General features: G+C 46.2%; 1 protein-coding gene across 1 annotated transcript in view; it reads left to right on the top strand.

Moving 5' to 3' along the window:
- Positions 1 to 14178: 14178 nt before the first annotated feature.
- Positions 14179 to 16793, top strand: part of TMEM260 (transmembrane protein 260) — a 73114-nt gene continuing 70499 nt past the window's right edge. The window contains exon 1 of the mRNA XM_083440758.1: positions 14179 to 14310. Within this exon, the coding sequence (XP_083296884.1) occupies positions 14217 to 14310 (94 nt within the window). The 5' untranslated portion in view covers positions 14179 to 14216. The remainder of the gene's footprint in view (positions 14311 to 16793) is intronic.

Here is a 16793-nt window from a genome sequence, read left to right on the forward strand (position 1 = left end):
GATTATTAAAAACATAATCCATTCTGCTGATTGGAACTGGCGAAAGCGAAAGGATAAGAGGGGTTCTATCCCTGCATTAACACATTTCATGGAGTGCAAAGCTACTTTCTTCCAACTGAAACATAAGGTTGTGAACTAATAGATTCTGCACTTTGAGAAGAGTTAAAACAAAAAAACAAAAACATAACCCCAACACATATACGCACACATATGCAGTTTAGTGGAAATCTTAATCTATTGCAATTTATTGTGCCGCTGAGCTGCGTTGTAAACAAGACTCAAATGGGGCACGTCTCCAGTTCGCTCTTAGGCAGCCCACAAACCCCCTCCTCCACCCCCCCAAATGTGCTTTTAAAAACATTTTTATATGTTTAAATAGAAACAGAAAAGGAGACTAAGAAGCACTCAGCCCAAAGCAGCTTTGCAGAAATGTGTTGGAAGAGACTAAAATAAAAAGTAAGCTACCAAATCTCTCAAAGATGGGCAGATAAAAGGAAGAGGGGGATCCAGATGTTTTGCCCCCCACTCACCTCCCCCCGCCTCCCCAAAAAACATGGGCACTTTCCCAAGGATGAGATCGGTGGTTCCAGAGCAAGATGACGTCTTGGTCCCTTTGTCCTGAGAGTTTGGAGCACTTCTGAACTGGAGCAGGTGCATCATCTCTGAACCATTCATTGTCCCTGAAAATCGGACACTGCTTTATAGTGAATCGCACCATTGCTCCATCTAGCTCAGTATTGCCTACACAGACTGGCAGCAGCTCTGTGGGGTTTCATGCAGGAGACATTGCCATTGGGGACTGAACCTGGGAACTTCTGCACAAAAAGCAGAAGGGAGAGCACTGAGCTTCCACCCTTCTCTGTAGTTTTCTTCTGCCAGGCCTGAGGGGAGAATGACCAGAGGCCACAGACCAGATGGAGTGGGAGGCTGGACCAGCAGGAGCTAGGGGGTGAGAGGCAGGGCCAGGAGACCCAGGCCAGCTGGGCACCTGTCCAGAGCTGGGTCCGTAGGGATAGGCCTTGTCCACTGGTTCTGAAAGGGTACGGCGGCAAGATTCGTGGACAATCAAGGAAACGTTTGAACAAGGCATGAGACTCTTAATCTCAGGGTTCAAGCCCCAAGTTGGGCAAAAGATTCCTGCATTGAAAACTCTCGTGGTTCCTTCCAACTCTACAATTCCATGATTCTATTATTTCAGTGTAGTCTAGAAGAAGAAGAAGAGGAGGAGGAAGAGGAGGAGGAGGAGGAGGAGTAGTTTGGATTTGATATCCCACTTTATCGCTACCCAAAGGAGTCTCAAAGCGGCTAACATTCTCCTTTCCCTTCCTCCCCCACAACAAACCCTCTGTGAGGTGAGTGAGGCTGAGAGACGTCAAAGAAGTGTGACTGGCCCAAGGACACCCAGCAGCTGCATGTGGAGGAGTGGAGACGCGAACCCAGTTCCCCAGATTATGAGTCTACTGCTCTTAACCACTACACCACACTGGCTACATACACACTGGTGTGTATGTAGAAATGAACCTGCTTTAGAAAGGTAAAATTAGCACCCGTTGCTTTGTCCACCTTTGTCTCTAGCCATGTCCATCACTGGCACGTGGTCCCCAAAATGTTGCCCAAAAAGGAATGGTCAGGTGCAGGTGCCAGGAGAGGATCAGTAATAACTCACATGGCGTCCATGAAGTTAACTCGTTATTCAAAGAAACAAGACAGCTCGGGAGGCCAGGCCTAGTGAGCACAGCAACTCTTCCCAGATCTTGCTCCAATGAGGCAGTTGTGGAGGCTGAAGGTCCCGACTTTCCCACAGCTCCCTATGTCCCCTCCTCCCCCAGGTGCTTTCTAAGCAATCTGAGATTCTGTCTCTGCATCTGCCTCTGCTCCTCCCTCTTCATACCTCTTCTGGTCCTGGGAGACCAGGGGGGAAGGGAGCTGGTCGCAGCAGGAAGGGGAGAGAACCTGGCTTCCTCACCAGCCTGCTTCATCTCTGCTTCTTGGCTCCCCTCTTCTCTAGCCTCTGCTTCTGCCTCTGAGTCTGGACTGCTCTCTGTCACAGACTCCCCCTGCTCACTACAACCTGTTGCCAATTCAGCTTTTGACACCTCCTCCTTCTAGTCTTCTCCCACTGAGCCCTTGGGGGTTTCCCAGCTGGTGCCTGCCTCCATTCCTCTGCATCCAGCCAGTGCACGATAGGAATGTGGACCTTTGCGAATCTTTCCAGCTGCAAACTTCAGCATTGTCCAGTTACTTCTGGCATTTTAGCAGAGATAGCCTGACGAGATGTTGTTGTCAGATGGGAAGAAGATGGGCCTAGGAGCTGATAACGTCACAACCACTCAGGCCATCTTCTCAACTGGAGAGCAAGGTATGTGTGCACCTTCAGCTGAGACCAGTGGTTAGTTGGCAGCTAGTGCAATTTTTTTCAGCAGCAGCATAACATGACAACGATATTCTGCCCTGCTGAGCGGTTGATTTCATATCCCTTTTTCTGTCCTGGCGTCCTCTAAAGAATCCTGGGAATTGTCATTTGACCAGTGGCGTAGCGTGGGGGTGCAGGGGGGGAGCCGGCCGCACCGGGTGCAACATCTGGGGGGGGGGGCGCGCTTGCACTCGCAGCTCTCTGCCCCTACCTGGCTCACTCACTCTCTCTCACTGCAGTGCTGGCTGTGCGAATCCGATCCGAGCCGCCGGGTCGCCGCCCACTGTGGAGGGGAGGGTGCCAGGCGTGCGGTGCGGTGCGGAGAGAGAGCGAGGGACTATCTGGGGGAGGGACAGTGCAGCGGGGGGGGGGGGCAAATTACTTGCCTTGCCCCGGGTGCTGACAACCCACGCTACGCCACTGCATTTGACAAAGTACTAAACATTCTCCTGGAACTTCAGACGCTGGGGATTTCAAGCTGAGACCTCGTGAAGGGAGAAAATAGGCTCCACCAGTGAACCCTGGTCCTGTTAAATGCATTCAAAAGCTGTGTAAATATAGGCGCTGCTCAGTCACTGTAATGTCAGAGGACAACTTGTGTCACTGAGCAAGCTATCAGAGATTAGAAACCCACAATCTCTCCTGATCAAGCTTGTAATTGACAGCATGGTTCATGGAGAAGGGCTTTATGGGAAGATGATGGCATAGATCACGTTGGAAGATGAGGGGGAGCTCTGTCAGTAGAGCATGGAACTCTTAATCTCAGGGTTGCAGGTTTGAGCCCCACGTTGGGCAAAAAGATTCTTGCAATGCAAGATTTCTGCATTGTAGACGGCTGCATTAGATGACCAGATAGGCCTTTGGCCCGACCCAGCGGGTCAATTCATATGTTCTTATCTCTCCAAATAGAGGAGTGTCCTCTGAAGAGTGGGGAACATGGCCACCCTAACTCTTAAGCCAGTTTAAGTGTGTGAATACTGTTTTGTCTTATGATCAGCCTGTTAGTTCTTTTTAATGACTCGCCTACCCCCACCCCAAAAAGTGCCTCTGAGTGTTTTCCTATTAACCTTATCACCTGATGGGCGAAAGAAAAGGTTTAACGGAAGCTTAGGCCTAATTGGATGGCATTTCTGTATTTTCTTATGTAAAACTGGTTCTGGTCCATTGTTTTTATTTATTTGCAATAACTGTGCTCATTGGAGTTTGTAATGACAATGCCATGGGTGAAGAGAATTTGCTCTAAGTATTATTCTCTCTCCCTTCCGTTATCTCCCGCCTCTCCTCTAAACTAGGCCTCTCAGGAGAAAAGCTGCAACAGACCCCGGCAGGAGAGGCACCTCGCTGAGTACACACAGCTTCGGTTGGTTTTGGAGATGCCTGCTCCAGCTGCGTTTGAGATTGCTTTACAAATATCTTGTTTATTTTTCCCCCTGCTCTCTTTCCACCTTGTGTACTTGCTAATACAGAGCAGGAAGGGGGAAAGAGGCAAAAGAGCGAGAGAGAGTTGGGCATCGTACAGAGAGAGAGGCGGTGCCATAAAGCAGGATGTCCCGGATTCAAATTTTGCCCGTGTGCAATAAACTTCCTAAGGGTTAAGCAAGTCTTCATATCCAGGACCGACATTCCCATACTGTAGATAAACTCATCCCTGGTGCCGCCTACCAGTGCCGGATTTACGTATAAGCTAAACAAGCTATAGCTTAGGGCCCCACTCTCTTGGGGGCCCCCAAAAAAATGTAAAGGAAAAAAACAACTGGATGCAAATTTCCAAAATATAAGATAAACAAAGAAAGGAAAGAAAACCTACATACAGCAACAGTGTTTTGTGTTGTGTAGGGTCCTGTGATGTAAGTCATGGGCCCCGCCTGCTAGCCTGATCCATAAAATATCACTGGTTTGCTCATTTTTATATAAAGGGTGCCTACATTCTGCATGGACGGGTTGCATGGCAACATGTGCAAATGGCTTTAGATACCTATTAGGTCCATCAATTACCATACAGCATATATTCAACACAAAAAAAACAGCGACAATTTGTTGTTGACAAAGGACAGCTGGACATATCAAGGGCCCCATTACCTTCAGTAGCTGAGGGCCTCATCAAACCTAAATCCGGCCCTGCCTCCTACACCCTTCAAGTGTCCTTATTTTCCAGGGACAGTCTTGGATTTGCAGAAAGCGTCCCTGTTTCTGATTTGATCCCACTTTTCCTTAGGACGTCCCTATTTTCATAGGAGAGATGTTGGAGTTATGCGACCTGTGATCCAAGGAGATAAGCAACTATACAGCCTTTAGAAGACATCTGAAGGCAGCCCTGTATAGGGAAGTTTTTGAATGTTTAATGTTTTTAATATGTTGGAAGCTGCCCAGATTAGCTGGGGCAACCCAATCAGATGGGCGGCTGTAGTAGTAGTAGTAGTAATAATAATAATAATAATAATAATAATAATAGGGACGTCCCTATTTTCATCGGAGAAATGTTGGAGGGTATGCTACTCTATGAAAGCGTTATTCAAAACAGCGGTTTGCATGACCTGTTAAGGAGCAAAATAACAACATAAAGTTCAAAACAGTAACAATGAATTGCACGTTTAACCAAAATTCAGTTAAAACTATTCGGTTTAATTAACCCAGCAAAGCTGATGAACCTGATTCAGTGATGACAGCTTTTCAAAGACTTTTTTTTACACCTCCAGCCCCCCCCCCTTGCCTCTTAGCATCCTCCCCAGGTAATCCTCCCCCCTCAAGGGGCTGTACCACCCTCTTTGGGAACCAGTGTTGCAGATTAATAGTAACAGCAGATGTTGCTTTAGAACCAGACCTCCTGGAGGCAGAGCTCTGCTAATGGGATGCTTCAGCTGGAGGAAGTGGGGGGAGAGAGATACAGCCCTACCACTTGCCCTACACCTAGTGAAAAGTTCCCATTTCTCCCAGTTTCTCATTTCCCTTTGTTCTCCACATTTAAAGCTGCAGGCCCTGGTTAAGCCAGGTATTTGTGGCGAAGGCTGCATGCATGCTAACCCGTATGCAGCCCAGAAATGTATTTTTTTCTCAGTTCAGGGTCATTCATACCCATCTTCAACCAGCTGCTTTCAATCTAGATCGATTCTAGACCTTGCTGTCCGTAAGGTTGGGTGAAATTATTTGATTGTTGTTGTTGTTTAGTCTTTTGACCCCCTGGACCAGAGCACGCCAGGCACATTTGTATTCCACTGCCTCCCGCAGTTTGTTCAGACTCATGTTTGTAGCTTCGAGAACACTGTCCCACCATCTCGTCCTCCGTCGTCCCCTTCTCCTTGTGCCCTCCATCTTTCCTAACATCAGGGTCTTTTCCAGGGAGTCTTCTCTTCTCATGAGGTGGCCAAAGTATTGGAGCCTCAGCTTCAGGATCTGTCCTTCCAGTGAGCACTCAGGGCTGATTTCCTTCAGAATGGATCGGTATCAAGAGTCTCCTCCAGCACCATAATTCAAAAGCATCAATTCTTTGGTGATCAGCCTTCTTTATGGTCTAGCTCTCACTTCCATACATCACTACTGGGAAAACCATGGCTTTAAGTATACGGACCTTTGTGAGCCTCTGTACTTGGGCCCCCAATGGCAACTTCCTCCCCAATATAAACCCACCCACAAGGTCATTGGGCAAATGTGGATGCAGCCCCCGCCCCCACAAAAAGTAGGACCACCTACATCTGTTTTCAGTGCTTTTAAAATGGGCACACTGAATGCTAATGCGGAATCCATCTGCGATGGGCTTTCCTTTTTGGAACGAAACCAGTTTCTCAGGAAGTGCTTTTCAGGGGCAAGATAATACTCAACAGGTCTAGATTGTGTGTGGACTACATGGAACAGAGTCATAGAATGACAGAGTTGTAGAGTTGGAAGATTCATTGAGTCCAGCTCCCTGCGATGCAAGAATATGCGGCCATACCCTACGGGCATTGAACCTTCAACCATGCCGTTATCAGCACCAAGCTCTAAACCAACTGAGCTACCCAGTCTTGTGCCATCTTACGGCTTATGCACACAGTCTCAAAGACCACCTTTCGTTTGCCTGTGCCAGGTTTTTTTTGGGTATGAATGAACCACATGGCTTTCCCACTGTCCGGCTGATATCTGAGTTTCCCCAGAGCTAGAAAACACTTTCCGGCATGGAACTGGCGAAAATGACGCACAAACTCCGTGATAAGGATAACTGTGACTTTAGAGAAGAATGGGAACCTTTTACAAAGTACTTAAAGAAACAACAAAACGAACTGGACTCCTTGGCAGGTTTTGAATAAACAAACACAAATTTATTATTGGTTACATATAGGCAGATAATTTAAGGATCTTTACAATTTTATAATATGCAGAGAATAACATGTGGGTGGATTTCTTTTGGGGGGGAATTGGGGGGAAGAAGATGATACGTTTTTGATAAATTGTTATGTTGGAAATTCTTAATAAAAATTATTCAAAAAAAAAAGGAGAAAAAAGAAAACGCTTTCTGGCTAACCGATAGCGGCGAGGAAAGGTTTTCTAAATCTATTGCACTCCACTGTTCAATTCAACGTGCATTTGGCATATCACGATTTTGAGGTTATACTGGGCTTCCTTGCTTTCAGACCCACCTCTTCGCCCCTCTCCACCTCATTTTCTTCCTGCTGTTGCCTTTCCCCATTTCCGATGCTCTCAAGTCCCCTCTTCCATCTCTTGCTGACTTTCTTAAAGATACTTGACTTTTTCTTGACTTGTTCAGGGTCGTAGCTTTGGCCGTTCCTTAAACTGATCCTTTCCTCCCCAGATTCCTCCAGTTCTGTTTCGCTGACTCTCCACTAGAGTATGCTCAAGTGTCACAAGTTTTAGAGCTACAGCACAAGGTGAAGTGTTAGAAACTTAAAGCTTAATCTCAGGACTAGCTCTATACCTGGAAGGGGAAAGTATTTTCCTGTTTTTTCTTCAGCTTTTTTTTTTTAAAAAACAAAACAAAAAACACTTTAATTATAGAAAACTACAGAAAACACCAATCCACACCTACAGCAAAATATATTAATTGAATCAAATTAGGTTAACAAAAAAGCACATCTCTAAAAATGTCATGTCCATCTCATTTTCCAAAAACCCACTAAATGCAGACTCAGGCTTCACTGGCTGGGTGTCCTTCGGATCCTTTGGACTAAAACTCCCATCAGTGTGATGTTGGGGCTGATGGGAATTGTAGTCCAAAATCTCCTGGAGTGCCCCAGTTTCACAGGTGATGATTATGTGTGAGACAAGAAATTTTGTATGATAAATCATAGACTAGAGCAGAATGCCGCCAAAGAATTGATGCCTTTGAATTATGGTGCTGGAGGAGACTCTGGAGAGTCCCATGGACTGCAAGAAGATCAAACCTCTCCATTCTTAAGGAAATCAGCCCTGAGTGCTCACTGGAAGGACAGATCCTGAAGCTGAGGCTCCAAGACTTTGGCCACCTCATGAGAAGAGAAGACTCCCTGGAAAAGACCTTGATGTTGGGAAAGATTGAGGGCACAAGGAGAAGGGGACGCCAGAGGACAAGATGGTTGGACAGTGTTCTCGAAGCTACTAGCAGTGGAAGACAGGAGTGCCTGGCGTGCTCTGGTCCAGGGGGTCACGAAGAGTCGGACACGACTAAACGACTAAACAACAACAAAGAGCAGAATGCTAGTGGATGTAGCCAGATTGCTTCTGTTTCACTCCTCCCCAGTGGTGTCTGTGCTCATGTGTGTCTTAAATTTCCCAGAATGAAAGATTTCCCCGAAAAACTTGAAGTGCTTACTTTTCCACATGAAAATGTCCCTTTTGTAAGACTGTTAGTAACAATGAATGGATGCAGGTTGCAAATACAATACTGGGCAAGCTTGACATTTTCAAAGTTTCTAACTTTGTTTCATAAAGTTTTCTGATGATAACCCTGAAGATTGTCACAAAAGACTCTCTCAAAATTTATTAATCTGATCTGTTCAATGGGTGGGTGGGGGAGAGGGAATTACTGTAAAGGTATCTGTTTCCATGTTAGATACTGAAAGTGAATAAACATTTGTTACCCCCCCCCCAAAAGTTTCTACCATTGTTTCCTAAATACAAGGAAAATAAACACGCTAAATTAGATCACTCTATACGGCGTCGGAATTCCTTTTGCAAACTGTCAATTACCCCATGTAAATGACCTGATTTGCACTGAAAATTGTTCAAGTACAACATTTCCTGGAAAACACAAATCACTGACCATCCAGCTTGAATCTGACCCCCCTGCCAGCACTTCCATTCATTTCAATAGAGGGAGCTACATTATGTGCATTGAAAAGGTTTGGTGGTGGGGGGAACACACACCGCACATAAGCACCTGGGCACACCCAGACCTCTGAACCGGGGTGGCTACCTTAGATGGTCCACGATCGCCCACCTGCTCAGAATTTGATACGCAACATTTCAATCAAGCCATCCCTTAATCTCCTCTCTTTTTCCACTCCCCCCTTTCCTTAAAAAAAAATTAAATGAAATGCAAACCTAATTTCCCAAACGTCTCTGCTTAGATTTAATCCACATGACTGTTTTATCATCCCGGTTATGTGCTCCGCTATATCTCTCAAGCCCCCCCCCCCTCCATTTGTATTCAAAACCCTTTCTTTAATCTCCTCCAGTACTCCAGGTACAGCTTCTCTAGTCTTTTGTTACAATCCCATAATGATTTCTGTGAATGTGTGTTTTATTCTTCTATCAATACTTCCCTGTACTCTATTTGCTTTCTAAACTACTGCCACGCGTTGAACTACTGTTTTTTTTTTTTTAATAAAAAAATATCCTTTACTACAATCCTTGGCCAGATTTGCGTCTCTCTCTCTCTCTCTCTCTGTGTGTGTTTTTTCTTAGATATCCTTCTGTTTGGCATATAAACACCCTCCATACGATGCACTAAGTCCAGTGTCTGAAAATGGGAATTCAGGTGACAGAAACACACACACACACACAACCCCCCAACACTTTTTATATAGAAATCACATGCATATGTTGTCCTTGCTGCAAGGGAGCAGGGGCTTAGCTGCAGGACAATTCTGCAAGAAGTGGAAGCTGGCCCATTACAGAAAATGAAGCAGTGTCTCACTAACTTTAGTCCAAAGAACCTAAGGACTATTGGCAAAACCTATTGGTGTATCGCAACTTTCTGACCAGTTGGCAGACCTAGCAGAGTAAATGCAGAATCCACGGAAGCAACTGGCGACTTGGCTGCAGACAGGATAGACGAAGCAGGAACCAGGAACTTGTAGTTAGGTGTTTATTATATTGCTGTTGTTGTTCTTTAGTCGTTTAGTCGTGTCCGACTCTTCGTGACCCCCTGGACCAGAGCACGCCAGGCACTCCTGTCTTCCACTGCCTTCCGCAGTTTGGACAAACTCATGCTGGTAGGTTCGAGAACACTGTCCCACCATCTTGTCCTCTGTCGTCCCCTTCTCCTTGTGCCCTCCATCTTTCCCAACATCAGGGTCTTTTCCAGGGAGTCTTCTCTTCTCCTGAGGTGGCCAAAGTATTGGAGCCTCAGCTTCAGGATCTGTCCTTCCAGTGAGTTTATTATATACAGTGGACTAGTTACAGGAACAGAACAGAACACGGATCTTTAACTAACTCTCTCTCACACAACTCACTCCTACACTGAACTGACACTCAAACCCGTACATTCCAGTTAGTAGGCCATTAATCATTATTCCCGTGAGAGAGCTTGACCAATCATGGAGCTGTCTCCATGCCTCTGTATCACCAGGCAGACTTACTCCTTCACATTGCCTTGGCTGTCGGCCAAATGCTAATTTTCTGTGTGGGTAGTTGCACGTATTCAGGTTCCCAACAGCCTGTTGGATGAGGCCAATGGCCCATCTAAGTCTAACATCCTGTTCTCACTGGGGCCAACTAGATGCTCCATGGGGAAGCTTGAAGGCAGGTTCCAAGAACAAGAGCCATCACTCTTCCTGCTGTTTCCACTGACTGGTTTTCAGAAACATCCATGGAGGCAGAGCGCATCCACCATGGCTAGCATGTCAGGAGTTCAGCTTACACTCGAGTAGGACCCTGGCAGAGACACATGCCCAACTGGCATGTCTCCTCCCTCCTGGTCGATCATTTGGGAGTTTCAAAAGCTTTGTTCTGCCTGACCATCACAGCAACCGATGCCAACCGACACCGGCACACTCAGGGATCCGCAGAGTTTGCGCAGATTGCGTAACAGACCTCAGCAACTCAGCATTTTGGCTAATCTACTTTATTTACATATAAACACACACGGAGCACTGCAACATGGCTCCCTCTCCCACTCTAGCATCAGACAGCAAAGAGGGAAAAATAAAGGACAATAGTCCCACTTCACGGAACACAGTAACACAAACATTCTGTCTCCGTCACTTCCCACTCTGTGGAGTCGAAACATACCACTTCATGTGAAAGACAACAATCCCGTGGCTGCAATCATTCAGCAGGAATTCTAGCAGCCATTGACAGCCCTCTCTCTCCTCCATGAATTTGTCTAATCATCTTCTAAGCCATCTATGTTAATGGCCATCACTGCCTCCGACAGGAGTGAATTTGGATATTGAACATTTCACTCTAGCCCTTTACTTCCTGCTCTTTCTCTCTGTCTCCCTAACCTCCCACCCCCCAGTTTGCCTGAATTTACTTCCTGCTGAATTTACCGTTTAAGCATTATTCTGCATCGTGACAGCTATTTCAGTTATGCAAAAAACTGGTTGACAAAGGGAAGGGGTGGGTGGGAGACCGTGCACTTTCAAGGCTTGTTAATTTTCCCGGAAGAAGCCATAACTGTATTATTATTTTTTAAATGTTCCCTTCCAAGCAATCCTTCACAAATTCCAGCTTGTTTGCACTGAGAAGTCACATTAGATCTGCTCTTGGGTGCTTAGCGCAAGGCTTGGGTTTCGAATCTCATCTGGGCTATGAACTCAAAAGGGGGCCTTAGGCAAGTCAGTCTCTCAGCCTCAGTCCTCCCATCTGCCAAATGGGTATAATACCATATTGTCTTTTACATCGATGAGGGGAGTTGTAGTTCAGCAAACCCTGGAGAGCATCACATTGAACTAGACAACACACGTGAACTGTTTTGAGATACCTGAAATGCTCATTAATATTACTTGGGGAGTATTACCTGGGATTCCCCCCCCCCTCCATCCCTGATGCAACTCAGGTAAATATAGAAAGCTGATTTTCAGTAGATTGGGCACAACAAGAAAAAAATGTGCATGTGGAATAAGTGGCTGGAGAGACGTTTTTTCTCCCTCTCTCATAAATAGGAGAACTCGGGCCTATTCAATGAAGCTGAATGTCTGAACACAAAAAGAGCTGCGCTGGATCAGGCCAGTGGCCCATCTAGTCCAGCACCCTGTTCTCACAGTGGCCACACAGAGATCTATGGGAAGCTGGCAAAGGGACTGAGCGAAAGCGCAATCTCCCCTGCCATAAATGAGAATTGGTGCATGCACTCTCCCCATGTTACGTGCGCGCTGCATGAATTTGCAGCGATAATACAGGCTGGTTGCGGACCTGAAATCAGGGTGTGGAGGTATAAACCATAGTTAGAAATGCACAACATCAAAAAAAATGAAAACCATGGCCACTGGTCTCATCACCTCCTGGCAAATAGAAGGGGAAGAAATGGAGGCAGTGATTTTACTTTCTTGGGCTCCATGTTCACTCCAGATGGTGACAGCAGTCACGAAATTAAAAGACGCCTGCTCCTTGGGAGAAAGGAGACAGCAAACCTAGACAGCATCTTAAAAAGCAGAGACATCACCTTGCCAACAAAGGTCCACATAGTTAAAGCTATGGTTTTCCCAGGAGTGATGTGTGGAAGTGAGAGCTGGACCATAAAGAAGGCTGATCGCAGAAGAACGGATGCTTTTGAATTATGGTGTTGGAGGAGACTTTTGAGAGTCCCATGGACTGCAAGAAGATCAAACCTCTCCATTCTTAAGGAAATCAGCCCTGAGTGCTCACTGGAAGGACAGATCCTGAAGCTGAGGCTCCAATACTTTGGCCACCTCATGAGAAGAGAAGACTCCCTGGAAAACACCCTGATGTTGGGAAAGAGGTATGACTGTAGAGCTGCAGTTTATATCCATTGGAAACCACATGTTTAAAAGCACGTAGAATGTGACTTTTATATGCCTGTTGTCTTTGTCCACGGATTTTTCTTGGCAGGGATACTGGAGTGTCTTGCTGGTTCCTGCTTCAGGTGGATCACGTTTAGTCAAAACTCTCCACTATGACCTGTCCATCTTGGGTGGCCCTGCATGGCCTAGCTCATAGCTTCTCTGAGTTATTTAAGTCCCTTTGCCATGACAAGGTAGTGATCCATGAAAGAGAATTTTGAATTATGGTGCTGGAGGAGACTCTTGAGAGTCCCATGGACTGCAAGATCAAACCTCTCCATTCTGAAGGAAATCAGCCCTGAGTGCTCACTGGAAGGACAGATCCTGACGCTGAGGTTCCAAGACTCATTTCCTGCTTGGCAGGGGGTTGGACTCGATGACCCTTGTGGTCTCTTCCAACTCTATGATTCTATGACTGTGGCCACCTCATGGTTGGACAGTGTTCTCGAAGATACCAGCAGGAGTTTGACCAAACTGCAGGAGGCAGTGGAAGACAGGAGTGCCTGGCGTGCTCTGGCCCATGGGGTCATGAAGAGTCGGACACGACTAAATGACTAAACAACAACAGAATATACTTGACTATCCTGCCATTAGTGTATTGCTTGCGTCCCTCTGGAGGCAGAAATGGCCACCAATTTGGATGGCTTCAAATAATGGAGGATTAGGCTGCCAATGTCTACTTAACGATGATGTCTGTGCTGTGCCTCCACATTTGCTTCTGAATACTAGTGACTGGGGATGCGGGTGGCGCTGTGGTTTAAACCACAGAGCCTAGGACTTGCCCATCAGAAGGTCGGCGGTTCGAATCCCCGCCACGGGGTGAGCTCCTGTTGCTCGGTCCCTGCTCCTGCCAACCTAGCAGTTCGAAAGCACATCAAAGTGCAAGTAGATAAATAGGTACCACTCTGGCGGGAAGGTAAACGGCGTTTCTGTGCGCTGCTCTGGTTCGCTAGAAGCGGTTTTGTCATGCTGGCCACATGACCCGGAAGCTGTACGCCGGCTCCCTCGGCCAATAAAGCGAAATGAGCGCCGCAACCCCAGAGTTGGTCACGACTGGACCTAATGGTCAGGGGTCCCTTTACTTTACTAGTGGCTGGAAATTTTAGGAAGGGAGAGGGCTCTTGTGCTCATGTCTGAGCTTGCAAGCTTCCCCCAGTGGTCAGCCACTGTGAGAAAGGAACTACAACAACAGCAACAGAACTGCGCACCAGGCGCAATTGTGGGCTTCATTTGCGCGTTCTCAGTAGCAAAGTGAGGCTTGCCCCGGCGTGGCACGCGGGAAGGAGGTGCAAAGAAGGAGGACTGCCCTCGATGCGGCGATCTGGGGCCTCAAGGAACCCCTCAAGGAGCTACACGCTCCCGCAAAGACTCCCCATCTTAGCGACCGCGTTTCCCCGCAATCTCCCGGGTCCTCTCGTGCCTGCAGTACCGCTGCCCGCCGTCGGGGGAGCGCGTCGCCGCAACCAGGCCAGGCAAGCGGTGAGCGCTCCGGCGTGGGCGCAACCACCGCGAAGGGGGTGCAGGAAGCTTCCCTCTTCCGCGCCCTCGGGGAATGGAACAGGCCGGCGTTGGCCCCGCCCACAACCCGGAAGCCAGCGGGCGAGCGGGCGGCGAGGCGGGCTGGGCGCGCGCATGCGCGGCTCCGATCCATGGGGCCGCTGAGTGGGGCCGGCGCGGTGGGCGCGGGGGTGGCGGCCTTGTACGTGGCGGCCCTGCCCCTCTCCGTGCCCGGGGGAGACTCTGGTAACGTACCCGTCCCCCTCCTCCTATCCCCATGATGCACCGCGGGGCAAGGGGCGGGACCCTCTTGGCTAAATTTGCATATATTTGCATATTCCAATTTATGTTAATATGGAGCCTCCTTGGTTTGTGCGGGTTGTTTCCCCCCCACTTTCTCCTTCTCCCTCTATTTATTATGTATTACATATTTTATTATATATTTATTGGTTTCATAAAATTTATGCATCTCAACTGTGGAACTCCCTGCCTATTGAGGGCGCCGGCTAAAAATATTCCTCTTCAGACAAGCCTTGCTTACCCAGGTTCTTAGGAAGCGGAGGTGACCTTAATCTGTTTCAGTACTTTAGCATTTGCAGGTTTAAAAGTAGGGTTGTGATTTTCCCCACTCCACCCTACACTCAGTTATTGCTGTTTTACCTTTTAGTAACCCCCCCCTTTTAGAAAAACACACAAAAAAAACGCAGCGTATAAATTTTATGAAATAAAAATATGAAAATTGTAGGTGGGGGGAAATCCGCACCTCAGAGCGGTTTTACAAAAATCTAAAGCAATAAAAGCATCACAAAAAACCCAACAAATTAAATTGAATTAAAACATAGAAAGTTAAAACCTCAATAGAATAGACTAAAAACTCATACACCTGGCATGACTAAGTGGAGCTTTGCTTTTGCTGGGCAATGGTGGATGCTCTCTCTATATATAATTGCATGGTTATAATTATTATTTTAAGAAGAAACTTTTGGGTTATTTCATGCCATGATCCCTTCCCATCTGCAATTCTATGATTCCGAGGTTCAAAAGAGCAACGATGGCGCTGTTGCTCAAGCGTTGGATATGGATTGGCGTTGACTCTGCCAGTTCAAAAACCCACCCTCTCTCTTCTTCTCAGCCTAGCCTACCTCAGAGGGTTGGTGTTGTGAGGACTTCAAATGGAATGACCCCCCCCCCCAATACAGATGCCCAGAGAGGTCCCTCCATTGTTTTTTTTTAAATAATATTTATTAGAAGTTTAATAGTTACAGAAAGAAAAAAGGGAAAAAAACAATAAAAAAATTAACAAACAATACATCAAAAATAAGAAGAAAAACAAAAAAAAATACATCAAAACAACAAGAAAAACAAAAACATTTAAAAACACACCCAATATTTCCATATCTTTACCTTTCATTTACTTGTTTCATCGACCTCCTCACACCTCCCTTTTTTGTATTCTAATTCAATTTAGCTATTTCAGCAAATCCTTTCCATCTTTCTCAATCTTTTTTTTGTTCTATAATTTATCTTAACACAATCTAACTTTAAATTTTCCACTTTAGCCCATTAACAATCAGTTTTTGCTTAATTCTTTATACCATTTCTGCTAAAACCATGTAACTTCATTCCAGCATTCTTCTAACATTCATTAATTTTGCAGTATTTCTGTAAATATACTTTAATTTTTTTCCACTCTTCTTACACCGACTCTTCTCCCTGGTCTCGGATTCTGCCAGTCATTTCCGCCAATTCCATGTAGTCCATCAGCTTCATCTGCCATTCCTCCCGGGTGGGTAGATTTTGTGTCCCCTCCATTGTTTCTTTGCGCTTAAGTAGTTGGCAGTAGAAAGTGTGTAATGGTAGCTCCTCCTCTGAAAAGCGTTGAGCCGATCCGAGGTGAGTCGGCCATGGGCCACATTGTGCACCCATCTCTAGATGCTGCAGCCGTCATGTATAGGGCATGCATGTTCGAAGCATGCAGGTTGCGCTGGCAAAAACTATAGCAAGTGACGGCAAGCTTCAATCGCTTTGGCTTCTTGGAGAGCAAGACAGGATGGCAGAATGCTGCATATTCAGACGTTTTGAAAAACAGTCAAATACATGAATTTTTCTTTACTTTCATGAAATTTATACATCGCTCGATTGTAAAAAAACAAAAAACCCTCCGAGGCGTTTTACGAAAGATAAAACAATTACCCGTATTTTTTCGCTTTATAAGACGTACCAGACCACAAGACGCACCTAGTTTTTGGAGGAGGAAAACAAGGAAAAAAATATTCTGAATCTCAGAAGCCAGAACAGCAAGAGGGATTGCTGCGCAGCAAAAGCAGCAATCCCTCTTGCTGTTCTGGCTTCTGGGATAGCTGTGCAGCCTGCATTCGCTCCATAAGACGCACACACATTTCCCCTTACTTTTTAGGAGGGAAAAAGTGAGTCTTATAGAGCAAAAAATACGGTAAATCCAGAATTCTCGACCCTACTTTAAAGTGTTTTAAGGAGGTCACTATTACTGCCCATTTGGTAGGTTAAAAACTCACATCCACTGCATACATTTAAAGCACTTTATTATATTATTATTATTATTATCACCTGACCTCCAGCTCTCAGAGTTGCAAGAAATTAAACATGTTAAAAACACTTTAAAACAGCTTAGAGTCATGGAAATAGGGTGAGTTCTAAAATTATACACCTCGTGTGTCAAAAGCCGGGGTGAATTTATAAGGAAAGTGCCA

Source organism: Podarcis tiliguerta, assembly GCF_965153285.1.
Source record: "Podarcis tiliguerta genome assembly, chromosome: 1".
In the NCBI taxonomy this organism is placed as follows: Eukaryota; Metazoa; Chordata; class Lepidosauria; order Squamata; family Lacertidae; genus Podarcis; species Podarcis tiliguerta.